This window comes from Pan troglodytes, chromosome 10, assembly GCF_028858775.2.
Source record: "Pan troglodytes isolate AG18354 chromosome 10, NHGRI_mPanTro3-v2.0_pri, whole genome shotgun sequence".
Lineage (NCBI taxonomy): Eukaryota > Metazoa > Chordata > Mammalia > Primates > Hominidae > Pan > Pan troglodytes.
In genome coordinates this window covers 25466421-25493941 of record NC_072408.2, presented here as the reverse complement: position 1 = coordinate 25493941, position 27521 = coordinate 25466421, and the positions used below count along the sequence as shown (strand labels likewise).

At 36.9% G+C, this 27521-nt stretch overlaps 1 protein-coding gene across 6 annotated transcripts in view; it reads right to left on the bottom strand.

Annotated features, from left to right (window-relative positions):
- PIK3C2G (phosphatidylinositol-4-phosphate 3-kinase catalytic subunit type 2 gamma) overlaps window positions 1-27521 on the bottom strand; it is a 387383-nt gene that overhangs the window by 284662 nt on the left and 75200 nt on the right. For 2 of the 6 annotated variants that reach the window (XM_016923019.4, XM_016923025.4), the window contains 4 exons: window positions 25577-25729; window positions 20763-20796; window positions 17282-17477; window positions 1226-1348 (listed from right to left, as the gene is read on the bottom strand). In XM_016923019.4, the coding sequence (XP_016778508.3) occupies window positions 1226-1348; window positions 17282-17477; window positions 20763-20796; window positions 25577-25729 (506 nt within the window). The remainder of the gene's footprint in view (window positions 1-1225; window positions 1349-17281; window positions 17478-20762; window positions 20797-25576; window positions 25730-27521) is intronic. The other 4 variants (XM_016923022.4, XM_016923026.4, XM_016923023.4 and 1 more) reach the window with 3 other exon arrangements.

The following is a 27521-nucleotide window of genomic DNA, read 5'->3' as shown; positions in this document are numbered from 1 at the left end:
TGCAGAGATAGGTAGGGGCCACACCACAAAAGGCCTTGTGTGCTTTGCTAAATGATTTGTACTTTGCCTTATAAGAATTGGAGAGCTACTGAAAAATTTTACAAGCAGAGTTGATTCTATGAAAGAAAAAGGGATATTATTATTGAATGTCAAGTCTTTGGTCAAAGGAATAAAGAACCTTACCCAAAGAAGGGGAGATAGAGATTGTCATGCTCCTATAAGAAGGCAGATTTAGTTTGGAATGGGAGGGGCCATGAGGTATGCAAGAATTGAAGGTCACATGCCATGTTTCAGGACACAGTCTCCATTGATTGTGGTAAGAGTAGAATAGATGGTGCTATCTAACATCATCCTCTTCTACAAATTCTGACACGTATTTATTAATGAAAAAGCATCATACCTGGAGTCAAACTGTCTTCTAAGAAAGCCAGATCATCTGAAAGAGCTGAGGGGAAGTAGGCTGGGGAATTTTCTTCTGCTTGAGGTGGGAAGAATATTGATCTGAGTGAAGCAATAGAGACTGCAGGGAAATGACTGAGAGCAAGCTGGCAGAGCAGTTAGGAAATGCAGCAGTAACCATGGAAAAGCTGTGAATGAGGCTGATGAGCCCCCTGGGGTTCTGAGTAAAGAGAGGGCTTAAGTTGGGTGTGGGGAGCAAAAAAGTGGAGAAAGACAGTGATAATGTTAGGAAGTTACTTTATCTTCTTGACTTAACAAATCTTTACAGAAGAAGGAAGTGGGAGCCAGTCACCCCAAATTAAGCTTACACATCTATAGATGTTTATTGTCTAAAAAACTTGATTGTTTAAATAAATTTGTACTTCAGCTTATGTGAGAAAATTGAGAAAATGGAGATTACCCACGTTATCAGGAGGGTTGTCTTTTCTTTGTTATACCCGGACTCCCTCCACTCCTGCCTCAAAGAGAGCATATTCCTGATATGCACAGTGTGTGAATGATTAATAAGTCTTCTTCTTTTTTCAATTTCCCTTTTTCTCAGTTCAATAATGTGAATTGGACACTTGTCTAGGTTTCTAAATGGACTTTTAATCTGTTGAATTGAACAGTCAGTTATCTATTAGCCCTAGCGTATTTATCATACCACTGAATCAAATCAACTGGCAGCATATTTTTTTTAAATTACATCCTTTGCTTTTTAAAAAAAGGGGGAAAAAGCTGACATTTATTAGATAAATGATCCAGATACAGTAAAGATTAAACTTACGTTTCATTCCAGTTGACCAAGAAAAAAAATAATTTCTTGACTGGAAAATTTCTGTAGTTTCTCACTTGGCACAGCTTCTTTCCAGCATATGTAAGCCAACAGGTAAAAGAAAATGCTTTGTAGCTAAAATGAAACAACATCAATTCAATATGCTTAGCACTTTAAAGAAACTAGCTTTCTATATGGGTCAATTATTTTTGTAGTCAAAAGTCAAATGATAAAGTGATGACTGCTTGCATAAAGCATGCTTTAAAAATTGCTTTAAGAATTTAGGCTGAGTATGTCAAAAAGACAGTGGAATAGGAGGCCCTAAGACCTTCCTTTATTCATGGAGAGAAAAATATGCTGACCGATTCCTTTTGAAAGAAAACCAGAAACCAGTTAAGAGGCTCCTGTATCCCAGGTGAATTCAAAACCAGCCATGTCAAAGTTGGTAGAAAAATTTGTGGCACTCACTTACCAGAGCCTCTTCCCTGGCACAGTGTGGCATGATCAGAAAGAAACTCTCAACTTCTGGCTTCCCACCAAGGAGGGAAAGAGAACACGGGGACGTACATCTAACACTTAGACTTAGCACCTTTGAGGCTACCCAAGGAACTAGCTTTTGTCTTTCCTGGATATAAATGCCGAGAGGAAATGTCACCAGTTTAGGGGCCACTGAAAACAAAGATGATGGTTTTTACTAGCACGTACTTGCCATTGCTTCTCTCCACAACTCAGCAAAGAATGATTTTTTTTTTTAAAAACCCAATTTATGGCTTCTCCTTGGGTAGGAAAAGAGTTGATTCGTGTGTCCAACATTCCAGTTTTGGGGCTACTATCAGAAGGACTAGTTTCTGTCTTGTCTGTCTTGGAGCACTGACAGGACCCTGCATACCCTAGATGCCTGGAGACTGTTGAGAACAAAAAAAAAGTTGGGTGGCTTCTTATTGTTCCAGAGGTCCTATGGTACAGTGGACAAAGCCTATATACCTTGTCAGCCACTCCCTGGTCAGGGAAAGTGATGGGGAAGAAAGGAGCATATGTCCAACACTTCAGCTTTTAAAGAGATTGCCTGAGGGACTGGTTTATGTCTTATCCAACTAGAAGCACTGATGGCAGGCAGCATACTTTAGATCCACACTACTGAAAACAAAAAGATCTGATCACCTCACAGAAATTCCAGAGAACCTGCAGTACCACAGACAGACACCAGAAAAAGCAAGAAAACATGAGCTCCACAAGACAGAAACCAGCAAAATCCCTCTAATTGGGAATTTACAAGTACAAGCAGAGTGAAGATGTGCTCATATGAAAGGTTTGGAAGGCACCCAGAATCTCTAGCCAGGCTTATTTTTGAAGCTTTTTTTTTTTTCAGTGGGAAGCCAGACAGATCATAAGGACTGAGAGAGTTAGCTGTTTTTGCAAATGCACATATCTCAACACAAGGTAATAAGGCACACAAAGAAAGAGGGGATCATGACCTAGCCAAAGAAACAAAGGAACAAAACAAATCAAGTCTAAGAAAATAAAGATGTATAAATTACATGACAAATAATTCAAAATACCCATCATAAAGATACTCAATGAAATATTATGGATGAATAAAATGAGAATATCAACAAAGATATAGAAAATATTATAAAAATAACCAAATAGAAATTTTAGAGCTAAAGGATACAATAACTGAGTTGAGAAATTTACTACAGAGATTCTGAAGCAGAATTGATAAAGCAGAGGAGATAATCAGTGAACTTGAAGACAGGTTATTTGAAATTATCCAGCCAGAGAAGCCAAAAGTGAAAACAACAACAACAACAACAACAATAACAAAAACCCCACAATGAACTGAAGAAAGCCAAAGAGAATAATGGGCACCATCAAGCAGGCCAATATATCAATGTATTGTTATGGGATTTTCAGAAAGAGAAAAAAAGAAAAAGAAAAAAAGAGGAAAGCTCATTTGAAAAAGTAATGGTGAAAAACTTCCTAAATTTGGGGAAGAAAATGAACATCCAGATTCAGGAAACCCACTGGATGCCAACTATGAAGAAGCCCAAGAAGACCCCACAGGGACATATTAGAATCAAGTCATAAAAAAGTCAAAGATGAAAAGACCATTTCACAAGCAGCTAGAGAAAGTGACTAATCATGTACAAGAGAACATTCGTAAGATTATTAGTGTATTTTTCAGCAGAAACTTTGTAAGCCAGAAGGGAGAGAAATAACATATTCAATACGCTGAAAGAAAAACAAAACTGTCACTAAAGAATACCGTATTTGATAAAATCATCCTTCAAAAATGATGAAAGAGAAATACTTTATGAGGTGAATAAAAACTGAGGGAGTTCCTCACTACAAGACCTGCTTTGTAAGAAATGCTAAACACTATCCTTCAAACTGAAATGAAACAATGTTATAGAGAAACACAAAAGCATGTAAAACTATAAAACTCACCGGTAAAGGTAAATATATAGACAAATACAGAATACCGTAATGGTGCTAAATAAATTACTTTTAACTCTGGTGTAGCATTTAAAAGATAAAAGTACAAAAATAGCTACAACAATAAATTGATATGTAATGTAAAAAGATGTAATTTGTAACATCAATAACATAAAGTGTGGTGGGAGGAGAAATAGAAGTACAGAGTTTTTGTATGTGATTGAATTTTAGTTAACAGGTTAAAGAAGGTTGTTATAAATATAAGATATTTTGTATAAGACTCATGGTAAACACAAAATGAAACTTATGGAAGATACACAAAAAACACAAAAAAACAAGAAAAAAATCAAAACATATCATTACGAAAAAAATCAAAGCAAGTCACTACCTCCCCCACAAAAATAACAGCAAACACTAAAAATACACAGCCAGAGAGGAAAAGACAAAGAAGACACAAGACAGAAAACAATGGACAAAATGGCAATAGTAAGTCCTTTACTATCATTTACTTTAAAAGTAAACAGATTAAATTCCCCAATCAAAAGACATTATCCATTTAACCAACAGCATGGCTAAATGGACAAAAAGTATATAAGATCCAACTAGATGCTACTTACAAAAGACTCAATGTAGATTTAAGGACACAAATAGGCCAAAAATGAAAGGATAAAATAGCTATTCTATGCAAATAGTAACCAAGGGGAGCAGGGGTGGCCATTCTTACACCATGAAAGTCAAGTTTAAGTAAAAAACTATAACAAGAAAAAGAGAAGGAGATTATATAATGACAAAAAGGTAAATTGACCAGGAAGATATAAGAATTTTAAATATATCCTTACCCAACATCAGAACACCCAATATATAAAGCAATATCAGAACACCCAACATATAATGCAAACATTGACAGAGCTGAAGGAATAAATAGACAGCAATACAATAATACTAGACATCAATAACCCACTTTTAATAAGTAGAACAACCAGACAGAAGGTAAGTAAACAGAGGATTAGAACAACACTATAGACCAAATGGACCTAACAGATATATACAGAACATTCCACTCAGCAGGAGCAGAATACATATTCTTCTGAAGCAAACAGGAAACACCCTCCAGGCTAGATGACATGTTAGGTCACAAAACAAATCTCAAGAAATTTAAGAAAACTCAAATAATATCAAGTAGCTTTTCTGACCACAGGAGAATGAAATTCAAAGTCAATAGCAGAAAGAAATCTGGAAAATTCACAAATAGGTGGAAATTAAACAACACACTCTGGCAAAACCAACAGTTCAAAGAAGAAATCAAAAGGGCAATTACAAAACATCTCAGAATTGGCAGTGCGTACAGCTTGAGGAGAGCATCTTGCCCAGGTGCAGTGGCTGCCATTGAGATCCACCTGAGGCCCTTTGCCTTCAGCCTTTTGCCTTCAGCCCTTCAGCACTCCCAGGCTGCAGCTCCTCACCTGTTCAGCTTGCTCACTCGCCCTCCCTTCCCTGTAGCCTGCTGCACCATGGAGTTGGCATTAGTGGCACCAGTGGCAGTTGAGCTGGTCTGCAGCAGCAAGTACCAACATTTATAGAATGAGGAAGAGCCTGAGGAACCTGAGAAGGCTTCAGGTGAGGTTCCTCCACCTTATAGCATCAACTCTGCAGAGAGTATGGTATATTTGACTACACAGATGAGTCTAATTTTCCAAAGCCCCCATTTTACAATGTGGTTGCAAACATTACCAATTTATAATAAAGTCATGAGAATCAAGGCTGAAGCTCTTTCTTTGGTTCCTGGAAGAGATGAGGATTTTGTGGGACAGGATGATTTTGATGATGCTGACCAGCTGAGGATGGGAATTTTTTTTGGTTAACTTTTGTCCTGGCATTCTTCTTAACTGGGTTAAGTTCTTTTCCTGTCTTTTTGCCTCACTGCTTCAGTGGCAGAAAGGTATGACACCATTTCAGAATTTGGTCTCTTTCTAATTAAGTGGGTCCTGAGAGTCAAATTTCTAACCTGTTTTCCTTGATACTTTGATGGTCAGCACTGCTGCTGTGAGATGAACCAAATGCTGAGTTAAGGTGCCCGATCCAATGTGATGATCATAAATTATTAGACATCTTGGGGTTGAAATGATCTCAAACTATCCTTACATTTTAAATGGGTAAGCATCCCAGCTTGCTGGCATAAAGCCAAGTGTGGGATGCAAGTGCCTAGTGGACCACTTCCGGTAAGCAGAACTGGCAAATGTTAGTTTGGTAAATAAACTCAGCCTAAAGTTAGCAGAAGAAAAGAAATAATAAATATGAGAGCAGAAAAAAGTGGAATACAGAATATTAAAAATAGAACTACCATATAATCTAGCAATCCTACTTCTGGGTATTTATCCAAAAGAACTGAATTAAGATCTTGAAGCGCTATCTGAACTCCCATGTTTATTTAAACATTGTTCACAGTAGCCATGACGTAGAAAGAATCTAAATGTTCACCAGTGGGTGAATAGATGAAGAAAACATGGTATATACATACAATGATATATTATTCAACCTTGACAAGGAAGAAAATCCTGTCATACTACAACATGGATAAATATTAAGGACATTATGCTAAATTAAATAAGCCAATCACAGAAACACAAATACTAAATATACCACTTCTTGAAAGCAAAAATTAGAATGTTGGTTACCAGGCACTTGGAGATAGAAAAGGAAGAGGAAGAATTTTAGCCATGCCAGATGAAAAAGGTCTACAGATCTCCCATACAACAATGCACATGTAGTTAACATTACTGTACTTTACAATTAAACTTTTTTAGTAGGGTAGATTTCATTTTCTGTATTTTTACCACAATTTTTAAAAGATTGAAAAAGAAGAAACAATATGCTAATGTTCTGGTAAACATATATTATTTAGCACTAGATTTTTGTATAAACCTCTAATGTGAAATTCAGCATTGGAGCCAAAGTTTCTAACAATACTTATTCACTTTGCAATTTTAAATTGAATGAGAATTTGTGTGCATTAGATTTTTAAACATTTAATGAACTCATAGGATAACTAACAATAGTGCTAATATTTCGCAGCAGTTCTGGAAAGTACATACTGTGTTTGAATATTTTTAACTTAAATGTAAAACATGTTTGTACACAATATCTGATGAGCTTTCCAACATTAAACACACACACACACACACACACACACACACCCCCACACCTCCTGACAAAACTATAAAATCTTGTAAAAAATCTTAATAAGTAAAAGCAATATTAATTTAAACTATGATATATGTATATAATAGAAATTCTCTGCAAGTAGCAAATTTTCCCACATATCTAAACAGGAAACAGGTCTTTTAAAATAAAATGTTCTTAACATTGTGAGATATCTTTTTTTAGTTTTTATAGCTGCCATCTCTTGATCTTTTATATGTACTGTTGCCTAACAATTTCATGTGATAATTAGAATGAAAGAGTTTGGTATTGATACAGACAGGAGGCAGGGAAATACTAGACAGAAAAGGGTGGGGTGCCTGGCAAAGCCTCACCCTCAAGCCTGGACCTGAAGCCCAAAGTGAGGACGTGTCTTCCTGTTTTCCCGCTTGAATGTTGCTTTTTGGCTCACCTCCCGCCCCATCCTATAACCATAAAAACCCCAGGCTCCAGTGACAGATGGGCAGCAGAGAAAGAAAGAAGAGAAAAAGCAGCTTGAGGTCAGCAAGAAGCAGCTTGACTTCAGAGGGGCGGCTTGACAGCGGGACCTTTCAGAAGATTTTGGCCAGGGACGGCCAAACTCCAGGAAAAGACCACCTTCCCACTCCATCTCCTTTCCAGCTCTCCATCCCACTGAGAGCAACTTTCATTGGCAGTGAAATCCCCCACATTTACCATCTTCAATTTGTTCATGTGACCTAATTCTTCCTGGACATCAAACAAGAGCTCAGGATACAGAGGGCTGTCACACTGAGCTGTTAGACACTTAAGCTGTCTGTGGATGGCAAAGCTAAAAGTGTACTGTAACACATGTCCTCTGGGGTGCCAGGGATTGTAGGTACCCCCCAGATGCTGCCACGGGGCCACATGGAGTTCTACTCCTATCAGCACCCAGAAGCACTTGTCCTGGCCCATACACCCAGTCACCGGCGTGCTCCCCCTCCTGTGAGGGGCTGAGAGCTATGGATTGAGTAAATGAGCCAACCCCTTCATGAATCCTGTGAAGGGGTCAAGGGAACTATCCCGTTTCATCGGGGGGCTTGCCCAGGATACTTCAGAAGGGTAAGCAAAATGTGGATTTATCTCTCCTTGTCCTCAGACTTTCCTCTGAGCTATGCCATTTGCAGGGGATAGGATGCAACCTGCCATCTCTCTCTTTCTTTTGGGTAAAAGGAATGTTGGCTCTGTTTCCCTTCCTGGAGGTCTAGTTGTCATGTGGGACTGGAATAAAGTCCTGGGGAAACTGAAGGCCTCTTGCCAAGGCCACTCCTCAGTATTGCCGGAAGGCCACAAGACTGGACCTGTTCCCCAAGTGCCTATCAAGGTGTCAGCCAAGACCCCCAGACTTTTCCTTTGATATCTTTCCTTCCTTCTTTCATGGTTTGAAATGGCTCCTGGCTCTTCTTTTATAATGTTAAGGGTTCTACTACAAACTGCAGCAATGACACTAGGCAGAATATATGTTTGGTCCAGCCATCAGATATGCAACTCAGAACAATACAATTTCCATATGTTCTTAGAGGTATGACCCCAAACCCCAATGGCCACAGGTGTGTGAATGGGATGGGCAGGTGAATGGCAGTTCCCTTCTCATCCCCTCCCCTCCAGGCTTGGGTGCCTGGGCATGTCCGTAGCATGCATGTGCTGTGCCCAACAGCCAAGTGGGGTGGTGGGAGTTAGCGGTGCATGCTGCCCAGGCCCCAGGGTAGTCTTTGGGGCCAGGGACCCCATGCAGCCGGCTGGCCAGTGCTCTCTGCATGCCATCGCCTCCTGCCACAAGCCCATAGACTCTTTCCTTCCCTGGCAAGGAGTTCAGCCTGGTTGGAACTAGGGGAGAGATACAATGATTAAAGTAACCTATTTGTAGAAAGCAAGAGGTTCTTTCCCTGGACCACCCCCATTTGCCCTTTAAACTGTTTTTGTTCTTTTTTCTTTTCTAAGTGAGAGGTTTCTTTTCCTACCTCAGCACTCTGCTTACGATAGGGAGGCAACAGAAGAGTGAGCCCTGCTGGCTGATAACTGCAAATTTGGCAGGGCCCATTTGGGATTTAATTTAAAAGGACCCTGAAATACCTTTTGTTCCCAACCTGATTCCAAGCTTCAGGTTAAGGCCTTAGGAAGGAAAACCAGATCTGAGGGATCCAAGCAAGGAAACAGGCACAATGTAAATGGGCAGGACCAATTTCTGCTAATTAAGCCTCCAGGTCACGGAAGGAGGCCATGCACCATGGCACAGATAAGGCCTGAGAAACCCAAAGGTTGCTGACAGTAGGGGGAATGGAGGCATGGCATAAGTGAATGTGGACAATTCCTATTCTCTAAGACCTCCCTGCTTCATGGGTGCAGGCTGCAATGGCACCTGTGGGTGGCATCTGTGTAAGGTCACCAGGACTTGAGAATAAGAAGACAGAAGAGAAAGGGGCGATGCCTGCTTCCCCTCCCTCACATCTGAGTTTTTGCTGAAAGAAGGAAGGGAAATGAGGGATGCCTATTTCCTTAACTTTCAGAATGGGCAACCAACTGTCTCCACCATCACCAGTTTATACTCTTCTGGAGTGCATCCTGAATGACTGTGACTGCTTTGACCCTCCAAATCTGGAGGAAAAATGCCTATTAGCCCTTTGCACAAAAGTTTGGCCAAATTATGAGGACTGGCTTGGCCTCAGGAGGGAACCATTCATTTTGATATCATCTGGCAGTTGGAACTTTTCTGTAAATGCAAGGACAAATTGTCTGAGACCCCATATGTGCAGGCTTTCTTTACCTTGCAGGGCAATCCAGACCTTTGCCAACAGTGTAGGATTGATCCATCCCTCCTATTGGCCATCTCAGGAGAGGCTGCAAGGGGCAGCCTCAGGGAATTAAAGAAACAAACCCCAGAGACACCTCCCACAGGGGAGCCAGCTCCCTTCAGCCCTGCTCCTCCGGGTTCTCCCCGTCCTCTCTCCAGCTTGCCGCCTCCTAGAAATACCCTAGACAAGCCCCAGTATCACTCTTGCCCCTCCAACAGATGCCTGTTGAATTTGGCCCCAGTAAGGTCCAGGTCCCCTTCTACCTACAGGACTTGAGGCAAATTAAGGGAGATCTTGGCAAGTTTTCAGATGACCCTGACAGATATAGAGAGGCTTTCCAGAATTTAACCCAAGTATTTGAACTCTCCTAGAAAGACGTTATGTTACTTTTAAAGCAAACCCTGACTAACACTGAGAAGCAGACTGCTCTGCAAGTGACAGAGTGATTTGGTTATGAGCTTTGTATCACATATAGCATCAGGGAAGGTGCCAAACTTTATCCAAATGAAAGATGCAGTATCAATGGATGACCCTGGAATGGATCTCAATGACGAGATGAGAGAATGGAAGAAGAGACACTTACAGGTGTGCATAATGGAGGATTTATGTAGGACTTGGACCAAGCCTCTCAACTATACTGAGCTATTCATGAAAGACCAGGGATTTGATGAGAATCCCACTGCCTTTCCGGAAAGGCTGAGAGGCCTTGGCAAAGCACACATCTCTATCTTCTGATTCTGGTGAGGGATAACTAAACATAAAGGATAAATTTATTACTCAGGCAGCCCCTGATATAAGGAGGAAGCTGCAGAAACCGGCCCTGGGAACAGATACTACTTTAGAGGACCTCCTGAAAGTGGCCAACTCGGTTTTTACAATAGAGATGGGGGGACACAAGAAAGAGGCAGAAGCTTTAATGGCCACCATGCAAGCCTACAAATCCCAGAATTCTCAAGGTGCACCTGTTGACTGCTACAGATATGGCAAGAATAGTTATCTCTCTTATAAAGTTTAACGGCTCCCACACAAGGTTTAATTTCTTTCACCAAAGTGAAACGGCTTGGGGTACAATGTTGTTAGCATATTTCATTTCTTATTTCTGTAATCTTTGGCACTAGATTCTTTCCTTGTATAATACACATGTTTGACCCATGCATACTTAACCTTGTAAAACTTGGGCTTTTTTTTTACTCATGTGCCTAGAGGCCATCAAACTCTGAACAGTCAGGTAACTGGAGCCTTGGACAATGGCTCCCTTTTGCTAGGGACCCTTAGGTAGACTTTAGGGAGGAATCTGACTGCCGTTTTCCCCGAAACAATGCCCCCTGTCAGCAGGAAGTAGCTAAGATTGGTCATCTTCCATATTTTAATGGCAGTAAGATGTGCCTCTTCAGAGCGGGGAAGTGATATGGACAGGAGGCAGGAAAATACCAGGCTGAAAAGGGTAGGGTGCCTGGTGAAGCCCCACCCTCAAGCTTGGACCTGCGGCCCAAAGTGAAAACATGCATTCCTGTTTTCCTACTTGAATGTTGCTTTTTAGCCTGTCCCACCCACCATCCTATACCCATAAAAACCCCAGGGTCCACTGGCAGAGGGGTGGCAGAGCAGCTGAGTGGTGGAGTGGCAGACTGGCAGAGCAGCAGAGTGGCAGAGAAGGAAAGAAGAGAAGCAGCAGTCTGACATCAGCAAGATGCAGCTTGACTTCAGAGGGGTGGCTTGACAGTGGGATCTCAAAGAAGAGTTTGGCCAGGAATGGCTGAACTCCAGAAGAAGACTACCTCCCCACTCCATCCCCTTTCTAGCTCTCCATCCTGCTGAGAGCCACCTTCATCAGCAATAAAATCTCCCGCATTTACCATCTTCAATTTGTTCATGTGACCTGATTCTTCCTGGATGCCGAACAACAGCTCGCGATGCAGAGGACTGTCACACTGAGCTGTTAAACACTTAAGTCATCTGCGGATGGCAAAGAGAGCACTGTAACAGATGCCTTCTGGGGATCCAGGGATTTTGAGTACCCCTCCAAGACACTGCCATGGGGCTACACAGAGTTCTACTCCTGCCAGCACCCAGAAGCACTTGTCCTGGCCCCTGCACCCACTCACCTGCATATCCTCCCCTCCCATGAGGGGTTGAGAGCTGTAGGCTGACTAAACAAGCCAACCCCTTCATGAGTCCTGCAGAAGGGTCACGGGAACTGTCCTGTTTCAGAATCAACTCTAGTAACCAGTTAAGGATGAAGTACACTGAAGTACACTCACTTCTGCTGTGGTAAACAGAAGGGACTTTAGAAAGACAACATCTGGAGTTGTCATAGATTAGTTCTAGAACTGTAATTTCTTCATCTGCAAAATGGGTATGATAGTGCTCTTGTGTCACTGTTGTGAGGATTAAATAAAACAGAGTTGGTCCTCTGTATCCCTAGGTTATGCATCCACAGATTCAACCAACCACAGATCAGAAATATTTTTGAAATGACAATAAAAATAAAACAAAGGGATATATTGTGAGAATTGCATCATTAGGTGATTTTATTGTTATGCGAACATCCCAGAGTGTACTTGCACAAACCTAGATGGCAAAGCCCACTACACATCTAGGGTATACGGGATAGCCTATTGCTCAAAGGCTACAAACCTGTACAGTATGTTACTGTCTTGAAGACTGTAGGTGGTTGTCAATAATGCCTCACAACACATTTCTCAGAACATAATTCCCCAAGTCATAAGCTATGCATGAGTGTATTTACATAGTTTACATTGCACTAAGTATTATAAGTAATCTATAGAAGATTTACAGTATACAGGATGACTTGCATATGCTATGTACAAATACTATGCCATTTTATGTAAGGAGCTTCAGCATCTGTGACATTTGTTATCTCCAGGGGTCCTGGCACCAATCCCTTGCAGATAACAAGTGACAACTGTAATGCAGGTAAAGTATTTTTCCCAGTGCAAAACTCATAGAATGTGCTCAATTAATAGTTAGTACTATGATGAGGATAAATCAGAGTATATAGGACTTGTTTGTTGTTCTTCTACCAGAATGCTGGTAGAAGATTTTTCTTCCTCTTTATTACCCTTGATTTTTATAAGCTGGACAAAACAAAGCAAAATGGCATAGAGAAAATGGTGACATGATTGCTATATTAATTTTTAGTCTTTTATGTCTTATTTATAATGTGAGGCTATATTTTTCACTTTAAGAATAGCTTTGACCATATTCCATATGTTTATTATATATTTTTATTACCTTTAAGTTATAATGTTTTCTAACTCCTTGATTAATAAAATTAAAAGTACATACTTAAATTTATGAATACATTTATTTTTTATTACTGTTTTCTAAGTTGCATCTCAGAAAGTGGATGAGATCTTTATTATATAGGTTATTGGAAATTTACCTACTATTTAATATTTGGTCACTTAAAATAAATATTCTATATGTGCTTGAGAAGAATTTGTATTTCCAAATTATCTTCTGTAAGTACAATATATATTTATTGGATCAAGCTCATTAATTATATGCTCACTCCTATATTCTTCCTAATTTCTCATTAATGTATTAATTCCTGAGAGAGGAATGCTGGTATCCCCCACTATCATATTGGCCCCATCAAACTCTTTGGATTTCTGTCAATGTTATTACTTTGTTGCATCTTTCTGGTGAATTGAATATTTCAATACCATGTCAGGACTTTATATTTAATGATGCTCTTGATTCAGAGTCCATTATGTTGGTCTTTATGCCAATATTTGGTTGGTATATGCATCAGTATTTATACTGAGAGATTGTCCCTGTTTCCCACACATTCCTTAATGTGCTAATACGATGAGCCAAGTTTATAAATTAGACTTTAGTGACATGAATGGAAGACATAAACTGCACACATGTACCTTTTAATGGCAAAGGTTATGGGACAAGAAACCTCTATATGCCATTTGAATCTTCCCCATAAAAAGGGCATCGTCTTGATGAGAAAGAATTTCAACTTGCCCCTGTGCACACAGTATCCCATAATTGAAAGTACTGTCAAATCATTTTTTGCATAGATATGCTTTATTACATAATATGGATTACTGTACATATTATGCATTTTTGCGTAATTATTTTTGCATTCTATTTATCAAACAATGATACCATACTTTATGAGTGACTTAAGGGATTTTTTTAAAATAATGTTTACTGACTTTTTTATAATCTCATATAACAGTATGATTCTGCTGAACTCTTACTAATTATTACTAACAATGATTTTAACAATTGTCTAGTCAACCACTCTTATACTGCCACTAATTGCTCTGGACTCACTTTCACTGACGCTGGCCCTCTTGACCTCAGGCACTTAGCTTTGCACCTCTATTGTAATATTTTCTTGGCTTCCTTGGAATATCTCCTGGTCTACCTTCCTGTACGGTCATGCTTCTTTATAGTTTTTAGCTCAGCTTACATTTTTGCCCTCAGTAATAACCATGACATGGACTACGTATTCCTGCTGTTGAGACCCATGTAACAATTTCACAAACCAAGTATGACACATTTCTCTATTCAAGGGATTTTGTTCAAACATTTTTAACAAATCTTTATCAAGTGCCTATTGCATGCCAGGACATGTTTTGGGTACTAGAGGTTTTTAAAAACTATAGTCCTACATACAAATGTGCATGGTCACATGGACATTGTAAGAGGACTTGGGGGAGAACTAATAATATGCTATTATTAAGATAATGAGCATCATGAAATACATACACAAAACGATAAATTTATCTCATCTTTGAGTGAGATAAAGGCACTTGCAATCTATAGAGAGGATAAAGTTAAGTAATTAAATTTTTATTCTATATAATGAGAAATTTAGGATAAATATGAATGAGTTCTTAATCAGTGTAATGAATCAAGGAAAGAATTTGTTTAATCAAATTATTCTAAGTAAGATACATTCTCATTTGTCTTTGATAGCTTGAGTGGGGTGTTCCCTGAAGGCATCTGTGGAGTAGATGATAATTCAGTTTCAGATCCTCAGATTTGATAGTGAATGTTTCACTATTTTTTATTGTAGAGTCCTGTACCTTAACAAATTAGTTTCACTTGCTGACATTAATTATGGTCCTTTTGACTAAAGCCATCTAGAAAGTTGTCACTTTGTTATTTTACCCCCTCAGTTTGTCAGTACCTATGCTTCTGGAGATACCTCTGGCCTGGTTTCTTCCCAGGTGTCTTGCCTCCAAGATAGCCCCCAATGATTCTGTCTCCTGGTATGTGAACCCTTGTATCATGCTTTCCCACAGGGTACAATATGGCAGAAGTAGTGGTATACCACTTCCAAGAGTAGATTACAAAGATTGTCTCTTCTGTCTCTGGTGTTCCCTTGCTCATGGACTCTCTCTCATTCCTTGGATCATCTGCTCTGGGAAAAGCCAACTCTATGGCCTGAGGACATTTGTTGAAAACTTTGTGGCAAGGAATTGAGGCTCCCACACCTATACACCATGGGGAACTGAGGTCTTTCAATAACCACATCAATACCACCTTAGAAGTGGATTCTTCAGCCCCAGTGAGCTTGAGATGACTGTGGTCTCAGTCAACAGTTTGACTGCAACTCATGGGAAGCCTTAAGCCAGATCCACCCAGCAAAACTGCTTCCCAGATTCTTGAGCCTCAGAATGTGAACTCATCAAAGTTTGTTGTGCTAAACTGCTAAGTTTTGGGGTAATTGGTTATGTATTAATAGATAACTTATATACTTGGTCCCTAGGAAAATCTACAATAAAGATGTAATTTGTCGTGAGGTAAGACATCTTGCTGGAGCCTCTTCCCAAAGAATTTTGACTGGTCCATGGATTCCTTAAGACAGGAATAGCTTCATGTTTTCCCCTGTGTCCAGCCCTTTATAGTTTGTTCCAGTAATGAATGGCTGGGATGATTTTGTTTCCTTCATCAAAGCCCTAATTTATTTATTGATTATAGGAACGTTTGCAGAAAAGCATTATTTTATATTTATAATTATATGTACATATGTACACATCTACCTGTATATAACAATATTAGAAAGTGCTCTATTTTTACTCTGCATGTAGGTACTATGTAGAGACAGAAAAAGGAGAGTTGGTTAGATCATTCATACGCGCACACACACACACACGTGTAAATGCACACTTTTTTATATTCATATGCATTTTACATTTGTACGCATATGTATATTTACACACATATGTATATATTTTACATTTTGCATTTACAAACATATGTATATATTTATATATATATTTATCCTTGTCTCTCTACATATAGACACACATATATAAATGCATGCCCTATACATATAGCTTTATCTGTATTTATCTGGCTATAGGGATTTTCCATGGGAATTCAAACTAAGGAGTATTTAGTGATGGTTAGAAAATTAAAAGAAAACATTAATTAGAGTAATAATTTATTTTACTATACATCAGGCCTTTAAAATTTTTCATAAAATTATAAAAGGAAAAAGAATAAAAATATTATTTTATGGATTCTAAACAAATATGTGTGTAGATAGTGTTTTTTATATACATAGGTAAAATTTCCTCTTTAATTTACTCTGAATATTTATACAGTTTATTTTTTAAAAAATACAGCTCAAGATAAAAATTGATTTTTTTTTCTTTTTTTTTTGAGACAGAGTCTCACTCTGTCCCCCAGGCTGGAGTGCAGTGGCACGATCTCAGTTCACTGCACACTGCAACCTCTGCTTCCTGGTTTCAAGCGATTCTACTGCCTCAGCCTCCAGAGTAGCTGGGATTACAGGCGCACACCACCATGCCCTGCTAATTTTTTGTATTTTAGTAGAGACGGGGTTTCACCATTTTGTCCAGGCTGGTTTTGAACCTCTGACCTGAAGTGATTTGCCCGCCTAGGCCTCCCAAAGTGCTAGGATTACAGGCATGAGCCACTGTGCCCGGCCAAAAGTTGAATGTTTACTGAAATTATTTGTTTCAGTTTTTCCTTGAGATGCTAAATGCAGTAAGTATAATAAATCCATTACCAAATTACTATCTTATCAACTTTAATTATCTCTATATTACTGTAATTATGTTATTGAAGAAAATACTACATAGTAGAGTCAGCTTAAAATCTGATGATATTCCATGCATAATTGTCATTCATTTCTATTGAAACGCAAATAATTCTTGGCTAATTCTCATTTTATCAAGGTACAATTCTTGCAAAATACCACTGAAACCTGGTGGGGATCAGAGTGATTTTTTTTTTCTATTTTTAAAGACTCTCTATCTCTCTGCATGTGCATATGTTTTTGTCTTACTATGTTTTCTTAACTAGCATTAGCCATTTAAACCCAAACATGAAAAAGAAAATTTTAGAGGAGCCACTAAATGGAATTAGTATTTTCTATTTCCATAACGATATATTGGCAATGACAATTATTTAAATATGGGAAATGGAAGAAGAAAGAAAATTAAATATTCATTTTGAATCTAAACATTTAAAATGTGATTTTAAGAATATGGATAAAACTATGCTGATTAATTCCAAAATTTTATGAAATCTTTGCTCCTGCATATAAGAACATGACAAATTGCATTCTACTTAGAAGCTATGTAAAAATGAACGCTTTTGTGAAAAACTCACCACCACTCACCTGTGCACCCAGGTTTCTGGAATGTTGTGTGCTGCATACACTGTGAAGCTGAGGTGGGAAGGAAGCCCGGGATTTAGATAGGAAATGCATCTAGGTACATTTACAGGCTGAAAATCTGCATAAAAGCTGTTACAATAGACATTGATTAGCTGGTAGATGGATGTGGATAGTTCAGTTGTTACCTTCTCTATCAAACCTAGAAAGGAAGAGATAGAGATCAAGTCACTAAGAAGGGCCATATTTATCATAGGCCATCAATTACAGCTTTGAAATATCATATAATAAAATTTAAATAATTTTAATTAAAGTGACCCTTTACCAGTTGAAGAGAATTAACTATCTGTGCCTCTGAATGCAACCTGGTTTAGTTGCTGCTAGATTAGATATCAATAAGCTTTCTGATCTTCAGCTGCAGAAATCTTGGAAGCATGGCCTTTTCATCACAATTTGGAATTTAAAAAATCATTAATTTGACATTCTGATCAACTGTAATTTGCAATAATTTTTGTTCTGATTTGTGATTGTTTAAAATTAATTTTCAGACAAGGAATATAGATGGCTTATAAGTACATCAAACAAATTCCATCTAAAGAATTAATCATAATAAATTTGATGATGCTATCATGTTTACTATTAACTGAACACTAATCATATACAATGTGTTGATATTAAAAAGAGAATGAAAATAGTACAAGGCTAGGATTTAAAACCAGCTTGAAATGAAAGATTTATGATGTTTACTGTATCTCTTCAAAATTAAAGACTTTCTTGAGTTTTGCCATTAGTTATTTAGAAGGAGTCTACTGGTTATTCCTAAAAGTGACTTGTCATGAAAGAAGAAAAATGAAAAATTACTAGGTATAGGGGCTAATAGTTTTCCTCTGGCAGCTAAGTAGAAATCGAGAGCAAGTAAGCACATCATCAGAAATTGTGTTCTTAAGATCTGCTGTGATGATTCCATGTGCTAAGTTAGTCGATACAGTTGTTTATTCAAACACATGCAATTCTTTATAAGTTGTTTTTAAAACATGCAATTCCCTATATAGTAGTTCAGTCTTAACAGTACTTTCGCTTTCCACAGTTTCAGTTACCTTAAGTAAACTTAAGTAAAAAAAAATTAAAAGAAAATTCTAGAAATAAACAACTTATAAGTTGAAAAAGCATGAATTGCCTTTTGTTTCTAGTTGTTTGGAAATGAAAATAGTGCAAAGAGCTAGATATTTCCTTTGATAATCTACAGTATTTCAGCACACAGGCAGTTGGATGCTTCAGGAAAGGGGCCAGCTTGACATGGAGCTTCCTCCCACATCCTGTCTGTGCCTCAGTACGTCTGTCTATAATTAAACATTTTTGTTGTTGTTTAACACATGCTATTTTTCACTTAGTTATTCATAAATTTACACAAAATACATAAGGTAGATTAATTTTCATTATTTGTTATATTTCTTAAATTGTGCCCTCTGTTGAAACAGTCTGGGGGGGGCAAGCAGAGGAAAAAAAAAACCTGTAATTAAAATTCTCTGAGAAGTCAGCAGTAGCAATTAATGAAGCAGAAGAGTAAAGCAGTGTAAAAATAGTCTTAAAAGAGGCCTCATCAAACTCTGGAGGCCAACCAACAGAGATTCTGCTGAACAGCAGGAGGCAGAGCATTATAAATTTATGGAAACATCTTGTTTCTTTATCTCCAAATTGTACTTTTGGTATACTGAAGCAGGAAGCACAAACTCCTTTTCAAGAATTCCCAACATTGTGCAAGTGAACACACATCTAAAATAAATCATAAATTTGATGTATTAATTTAAGCTTTAGCGTATATTTTGGGGGAAACTTAGTCATTTGGTTAATTACTTAAACTCTACTTTTTGCTTTTCATGCAGAAACATGGTTCTCGGATAAAATTTGCTACTTTGAGTTTGCATAGAGATGTATGCTTATGCATTATGTTTTACTTCCTGAACTCTGGATGCAGACTACATTTCAAATAACATCATCAAAACATATTAAGAACCCAAGACACAGGGCTTGGTGGTGAAATATGGTGGGAAAAGTGTTTATTGCACCTAATTTTACTCTGGAAAAGAGTTATAGTGCCATGAAATAAAGAGGCAAGGACAATCTATGTGCAATTTAGACTCAATTAAAATCTATCACGATTTATTATAGAATATAAGTCTCCAGGAACATTTCTGTACAGTTTTGTGGGATCTCATATTCCAGTCCCCTGAGGAATATGGGGGAGGAGACCTCATTACAACATTCCTGATAGAAAGGGAGAATCATTTTCATACAGACACGCCTGCAGCTCGCTCACTCCACATACGACCACTTAGATTCTGTTAGCAATACTGTCAGGAAGTGTCCATTCCTTCCCTCCCTCTATGGTGTTCTGGAGTTTTATGAACACCTAGAATAGGGTTTTTGTACTTGCACAAGTTTCTTTATACCCTCCGCCACCCTATTTTCCTTTTTGATGTGAGACGGGGGAGTTCCTCACACTTAATTGAGTGTCTTCTTTTGAGTGGTGGGAATTAGAGTTGAGAGGATATACCTTTGTATGTGACTCTTTACTGAAACAGTTAAGGGTGTGGAGGGCAGGTTAGGTTTTCATTTGCTTTCCAATGGATTTTTCTGAATCCAGGGGTTATTTGAACATCTGAGGGGCAGACAGTTTTCTTGCAGATACTCAGAGTATTCCTGTGCCAAGTACCATCTACAACCAAGAACGATCCTGACCAGATCCTGCACATTAAATCCTATTATATTGTTTATGCATATTAGGATAACAGGATCAAAGAGTTTAATCTAGAATCACAGACTCTGAAAGCAGAGTCTTTGATTCAAAACCAGTTGAGATTTGAGTTGGGAGAGTTGAAATTCAAAACCAGTTCTGCCTGATTCCAAAAGTCAGACTCTGCTCCGTCCCACGCAATCTCACACCTACTGTTTTCTATAGAGGCAAAGTCCTCCCGTGGCTTGCAATTTTATAGACTCGAAGCCTCTGTAAACACTAATTATTCCAGAACCAAATCCTCCTACCTGTTATATTAGCTTGGTCTTTCAAATAGAGCTGGAATTCAAATTTGAAGTGGATGACCTTGCAGACAGACATCTACTACTTTTCTAATTTTTCTTACATCAAAATATAATTAAGTAAATGGTAAAATTTTCAATGTCTTGGAATGGTTATAAGATATTTTCAGTATTATAATTTTTATAGATCTTTTTATTTTTCTCATTATTTTTAAAATATCAGGCTAAAAGTTTAGAGTGCAGATTTTTATTCCCTTGCAGAATAATCACTTCCATTAATAAAAAGAATTTTAGAAAAGCGTCTTTCTCCTCAAAAAGCTCGTGTGTGTGTGTGTGTGTGTGTGTTGTGTGTTACCACAGTATTTTCATAAAAAAATTGAAAAAAGTATTTTGGATTCTGTAACTTATTTTTTTCTTTATTTCAAAATACTTGAGTACATGTATGTTTTACCTTTTGCTGAAGTCTCTGAACTTTGATAAAAATTCTGAAAAAAAATGTAAAATTATACTTGTTATTCGCACAACAAATTCACAAAATAATCAAATAGTAATGTCCAAAATCTAAACATTATAATTTCTTTGTCATGGTAAAACAACAAAATATTTCTTGGCATCATATATCAATTTGCTTATTAAACAGGATGAATTTAAATTGTATGATGAAATAAAAACTTTCTAAATGTTGTAATAAGCAACGTAGGTTATGTATTTTTTTAAAAAGAAATTACCACAAGAGATTGTCTAAGCTCAATCCTCCTTACATAACAGTGACTGATTTTTTGATAAAAGTGCATTTCTAATTCTCTCTGTATGCCGTGTCCAGCTCTTATTCCTAGCAGTTATTCAGCAAGCTTTGGACAGCACCAAAAACAAGACTGAATTGAAGTGGACAAAATCAGTACAGATTCACTAAATAGTTTTCTTTCTTTTTTTCTTCTTAGGGAATTTTTAAAAATCTGATAGTCTAACACTTGAAAAAATAAAATATCTTGAGTCATATCTTAAATAAAAAATACAATCTGAAATCCTATTTTTTTGGTTTTCATTTTCATTATTCTTTAAATTCATGTCCATTAGTGTGGTGGCCTTCCTTATTTATTTATTTTTATCCTTGTTAGAAGCCTAGAATTACTTTGGTGGCTTAGGATTTGCTGGTTGTAACTAAACTACCATGAAAACTGTATAAGGTGATTTATAGACATCCTAAAAAATGGTTTCAGCCCAAAAGGAAATACAATGTTTAATAAGATCCATTTTAATTAACATTAAAATTTTTTAAATTTATAAACTCAAAATTTAAAAAAGTAAAAATAAAAAAATAAAATTTCAAGTCTTGCATTTAAGGAAATACAATTAGTTAAAAGCCAGGTTTCTCAAACAAATAAATTAGAGAATAATTGTTTTTCCATAACAAAAAATTTGTTACAGTATTCCTTTAGAGAGAGAACATTTTGATCATGTTTAAAATGTCATTACATTTATATGCAACTTTTTAATTAAAAGCATCACTTTCATGAACCTTTTCAGAAGCATTTCTATTCGGCAAAATATTTCATTAGAGTATAGTATCAGTTGCTACTCTTAACAACTACATATAAGATACCCACTCTATCCATGTGGGTGAGACTATTAAAAATGTTAGCCTGATTTAACTAAAATTCAATTTATTTAGAAATATAGACTTGTATTAGAAAATCACCGTGACATCCACCTACACCATGATGTGCCAGACCATATTTTCACTTCGTGGTTCGCCTATTATGTAAGCATTTAATGGAAATTAAATTATGTGAGTTCTGGAATATAATTTGAAGGATGCAAATTGTTTCCAGTGCTGGGTCAGAGAATAAAATAGAGTACAAGTATGTTTGTCATATAATTCTTCATCTTGCCAAAACTTACATTTAATAAACACCTAATGACTTCCCTGTATGGCAGGAAATAGTTCTTTGCATGTTGACCAAAAATGCAGCCAAGAAAAAGAAAAGCTTCTTAAATTTCACAGTTTGTTGGCAGAAGACCTGAATTTGTCATTTCTTCAATCTTAAGTTCATGGTGGGTGGATAGACTGCTTTGGCATTGTTAACTGTAGCTGGTTACTGCACAAATTCCGTAAAATGTACTTACTATGTGTGCCAGTATTCTTACATAGGTGGGCTCACAGTTAAAATGGGATGGAAAAAGAGATGAACAAAAGTATAAATGCAACTGATGTAGAATAAATGAGCTTTCAGCAGTCTGCTCAAAATAAGTAGGACCCAGTTTTTACAGAATATTGAACTATTTTGTCTATTGACACGTATTAAATAAAACTCCTTATTTCAACTTCTTTTTTAATTTCTATGCATGAAAATCATTTGTCTTATCAAAATATAGGATAAATATTTAGACATTACGAGTTTAAAAGTTTCAAAGAAATATCACACAAAATTTTGTGTTTATACTAGTACATAAGGAAAGTGAAATGTGAAGATGAGTTTTTCTTGAGTATTATAATTGTTTATGGCTTTCCTATGAAATACCCAATTCCTTTGTGAAGAATTCTTTTAGCTTCACATATTGTAAGTTTGATATTTCTGAAAAATTGTCATTTTTGTTCTCTTAAGGAGTTTCAGAAAATGAGTGTTTTGAAGATAAAACTTTTTATAACCAGCAATACTTTAACATCATTCGAAATGCTTCATCCCAAAATTATATTTTCCGCGTTGTTTGGTCAGTTGTTTGTCTGCCAATTCGCCAAGAGCTGGACATAAAAGTCGAAGAATAACCAAATAGTCTTAACAGATGGGAAGACGTGTCCACATCCACACATCTGGTCTCCTCCTCTGGCAATGGTTCATATTTGTCAGGATGCTGGCTGTAATTGATGGCCATGAGATGACAGGGGCCAACCGTCCTGGTGCTTGTGTGAATTAAAGCCTTCATATTGGCCTTGTGGGAAAGATTCTCCAGAACTAGCACCAGCACCATCCTTAATACCTCCAGTAACAACAATGATCTCATTTAAGCTACATTGTCATCAGGGCCCTTTATTTACATGGTTTCCCATACTCATAAGAACTCTGGAAATTCTGTTTTATTTTTCTGTTTTAAACATGAGGAAAATTAAAACTCCAAAAAGTGAATTAGTTTTCCACAGGATGTTTAGATAGAAACTGGTAGATCTTAAATCCAATTCATATCTGCATTATCTTATCTCATGTATTTTATCAGCTCTTGGAGCTTGTAATGTTTCTAAAATGTGACAATTTAAGAGTAATAACTGCTTGTTCAAAGTTAATTCTCACTACCTTGTTATACTGACTTAACATCACCAATTAGAAAGCCCTTTTTCAGCATCATATAATTCCCAAGTTTATAAGCTCATCAAAATAGTTGTTTTCAAAACATACTGGTGAAATGCTTTTTAAGACTCTAATAGAAGCTTGTCCAACCTGCGGCCTGTGGGCCACATGCAGGCCAGGATGACATTGAATGTGGCCCAACACAAATATCACAAATATGTAAACTTCCTTAAAACATTATGAGATTTTTTTTTTTAGCCTATCAGCTATTGTTAGCATTAGTGTATTTTATGTGTGGCCCAAGACAATTCTTCCAACATGGCCCAGGGAAGCCAAAAGATTGAACACCCTGCTGTAGTATATTTTTTTCACTCTGATGCAGAATAGAAAAATATGATTATATTATATGTGATCAAATCAGATTGTTTTACCTTGTTGTTATTTGTAAAGGCACTAGGTCTTAATAGCTACATACAAAAACAGTTTTGGACACTACATAGTTATTCCATTTCCTTCTATAATTGGAAAGTAAAAGAGAAGGTGTTTCCTTATTAAGAAAAATTTAGGGAAATAAACACAAATCTGTCTTCGATATTTAATTTCTGGATTTATTGTTTACATTATTTAAATTTTGATTTCTTTAGTGCTTTGCATTTTAGCTTTTCAGCAATGTTTATCTTTAAAATATTTTTGTGGTATACCTCCATGACTCATCAAAATCTTCATTGTCATTGTTCATGTAAAGAACGTATTTAAATTTCTATATTCATTTTTTTACTGTCTAATCACACAAAACTTTGGATTAAATAAGATCTAGAAAGCCCAACATTAAGAAACTACTGAATTTTCATACCCACTTATCTATTTGAAACAATAAGCAGTAAGCATGACTATTTCTGTTTGGTAATATGATTATCTACATTGTAAATCAATCTTTTGAAAATTTCAAGATTGGCATATTCAAAAGTAGTAGAATCTCTCTTCTTTACCATGCAGATAGAGAATTTATGTATTCACTCTATCTTAGAAAGTTTCACATACACTGTAATGTGTGTAGAGGCCTAGGTTCAAATCTGTATTTTGCCACTTATTAATTCTCTGTACACACACACACTGTAAGTGTTGAGTTTTCATAGTGAAATGAACATTAAAATACCAACTTTATGACATTGCTGTGAGCATCTATTGAGATAAAATAAAAATTAAATTCAGTGAGGTGATGCATATGTCAAACTATTTTATACATTACAATGGACTTGCAAATACTAGTTATTATCATCATATCTTTCTGCTTTATCATCTGCTAAACTAATAATAAGATAAATGAATTTATTGTAACCAGATGTCGTAATATTTTTCTTGGAAAATAATCACTTACAGGTGTACATCAGATTTCTGAGAATTCAAAAGAAAATCACATAATGCCTATTTTTTAAGCCCACCAAATCATGATGTGGGATCCATAGAAAGTCACACAGAAATCATGGAGGCAGTGTGCACTGCAAAATTCGCAAAAGATACCACAAAAATTGATTTTTTCTTTTTTATAAACATGCTTATCCATACAAACATGACACTTATGCCTGTATACACTCGTATACGTGAGAACCATTAACAATCTATACAAACACTTACATGTGAATATTATATAATTGCGTTCATTTAGATAGGATTGTAGGATTGATTTCAGTATCACCTGAAGTTATAAGGTGGTTACAAACTTCAAAGGTGTAATCAATGTCCTTATAGTTGAATCAGATCTATTTGGCATAATAGACTCAAGCTGCCAATACTCCCAAACAATTGAAATAGACTGTTTGGCTGCATGCGCGCGCACACGCGCGCGCACACACACACACACACACAGATACACACAAACATACACACAGAAATATAGTTGTTAGTAAAAAGTCTTCCACTCTCCTTAATTAAGTATTGAACTCAGGTTTAAAACTACTGTGTAATAAATGAATATACTTACCTCTGCTTTTCTTTGAAGAATTAGACTTAGTTCATTTACTGCATCTGTAATTTGTTTGGTTTCCACACACCCTAGAACACTGCATATTTTTTTAACTTCTTCAATAATATTATCCACGTTTTCCTGTAGATAACAAGATTCACATCTTACAATCTGTTGAAATAAATGAGGGGACGTTAGTTTATCCTCAAACTTCTTCTTTTACCATGAGGAGCAAGTGGAATAAAATACGCTTGTTTGCTTTCACACAAAAAGAAAGTTCTCAAGATTCTGGTTATCCTGTGACTGGGGCTTTAATTTTCATTGAGCAAGTGTTCAAAATTAGAACTGACTTAACACTAACTTACTAACTTAGCTCTAATTTCACATTACTTGAAACGAAATGGGAGCGAGAGGTATAAGGAGAGGAAGTGGTAAGGAAGAGGGAGAGGAAAGGAGAGAAAGAGAGGGAGGAAGAAGTGTGGGGAAAGCAGGGAAACTCAGCCTTAGACAAAGTCTGTGGTTTCCACAAAACACTATGAAAAAAAAGTTATGATGGCCGACCCCAGGAGAGTTTCAAAATACACCTATTGTTTGGAATCAGTGTATAGTTGGGCAAACTTACTAGAAAATCGGAACAAACTCTGGACAGCCAGTTGTGGTGTTAAGGTGTTTGATAATCATCTGATTGCACTATCCTTGAAGTGACTGATTTTTCAAAAAAATCGCTGATGACAAATGTAATCTACTGATATAGTCTGGATGTTTGTCCTCTCCAAATCTCATGTTGAAATATAAGCCCCAATGTTGGAAGTGAAGCCTGGTGGGAGGCGTTGGGTCACAGGGGCGGATCCCTCTTGAATGGCTTGGTGCTGTCCTTGCAGTAGTCAGTGAGTTCTCACAAAATGTGGTTGTTTAAAATTGTGCAGCACATCCCGCCTCCCTCTGCTCCAGCTCTCGCCGTGTGAGACGCCTGATTTCCCTTCACCTTCTGCTATGATTGCAAGCTTCTTGAGGCCCTCACCAGAAGCAGATGCTGGCACCACACTTCTTGTATTGTCTGCAGAACCATGAGCCAATTCAACCTCTTTTCTTTATAAATTACTCAGACTCAGGTATTTCTTTATAGCAACACAAAAATGGCCCAATACACCTACAGCAATGACAAATTCTTAAAATCAACAATGCAGGCTGGCCTTAAGCTAGATAGCGATTTTATGGTCACCATTCTAAGAACTTTTCATTAGCCGTTCTGTATCTCAGATTTACACGTTCTTAAATAAGCATTTATTTTAAAAAATCTTCTCTGTTTTGACCTTATTCTTTTCCATGTTTTTCCATTAACTATAGTGAGAAATCTCTCTTTTCATTGATTCTGTGTGAAGCATGTTTCACTCTACAATGTTTTTATATTCTTTGTCTTTATCGTTAACAATTGTGGTTTTTCAGAAAACATCAGTTTTGTCACCAGCACCACCGTCCTTCCAATGGAGAATTACAATAGTTTATTTCAAGAAGAGATGGAACAGAGTTTTTCCTTTTATTTTCACACAAAGATATGTGTTCACAGCATAAAAAATTTTTAATTCTCCTTATTCTAGGGTATTTTCTTAACAAAGTGTCAGTACAAAGGCACAATGCAAGTTTTATATAATGGGATAATACTTTGCTTCTTTTGTGGAAAAATAGCCAGTATCTCTGATATGTAATTTTACAAATCCGAAACCAGTGACAAAAACCTGAAGAATAACTAATTAATACTATAAAAGACAAAGTGAGGATTCCAAAAATTGTCCACAGATTTTATTAATGAGCTAAAAGTAAAAAGATGCAATTTAGTTGAGATCTATTTTAAGTCTTTCATGGATTAAAAAATACATCCGCTCAATAATAACATGGAGAAGAAAAATTTATGAGTCATCCAAATGGGAAAAAAATCATTTATTTCACTTATGTGTGAACTCAA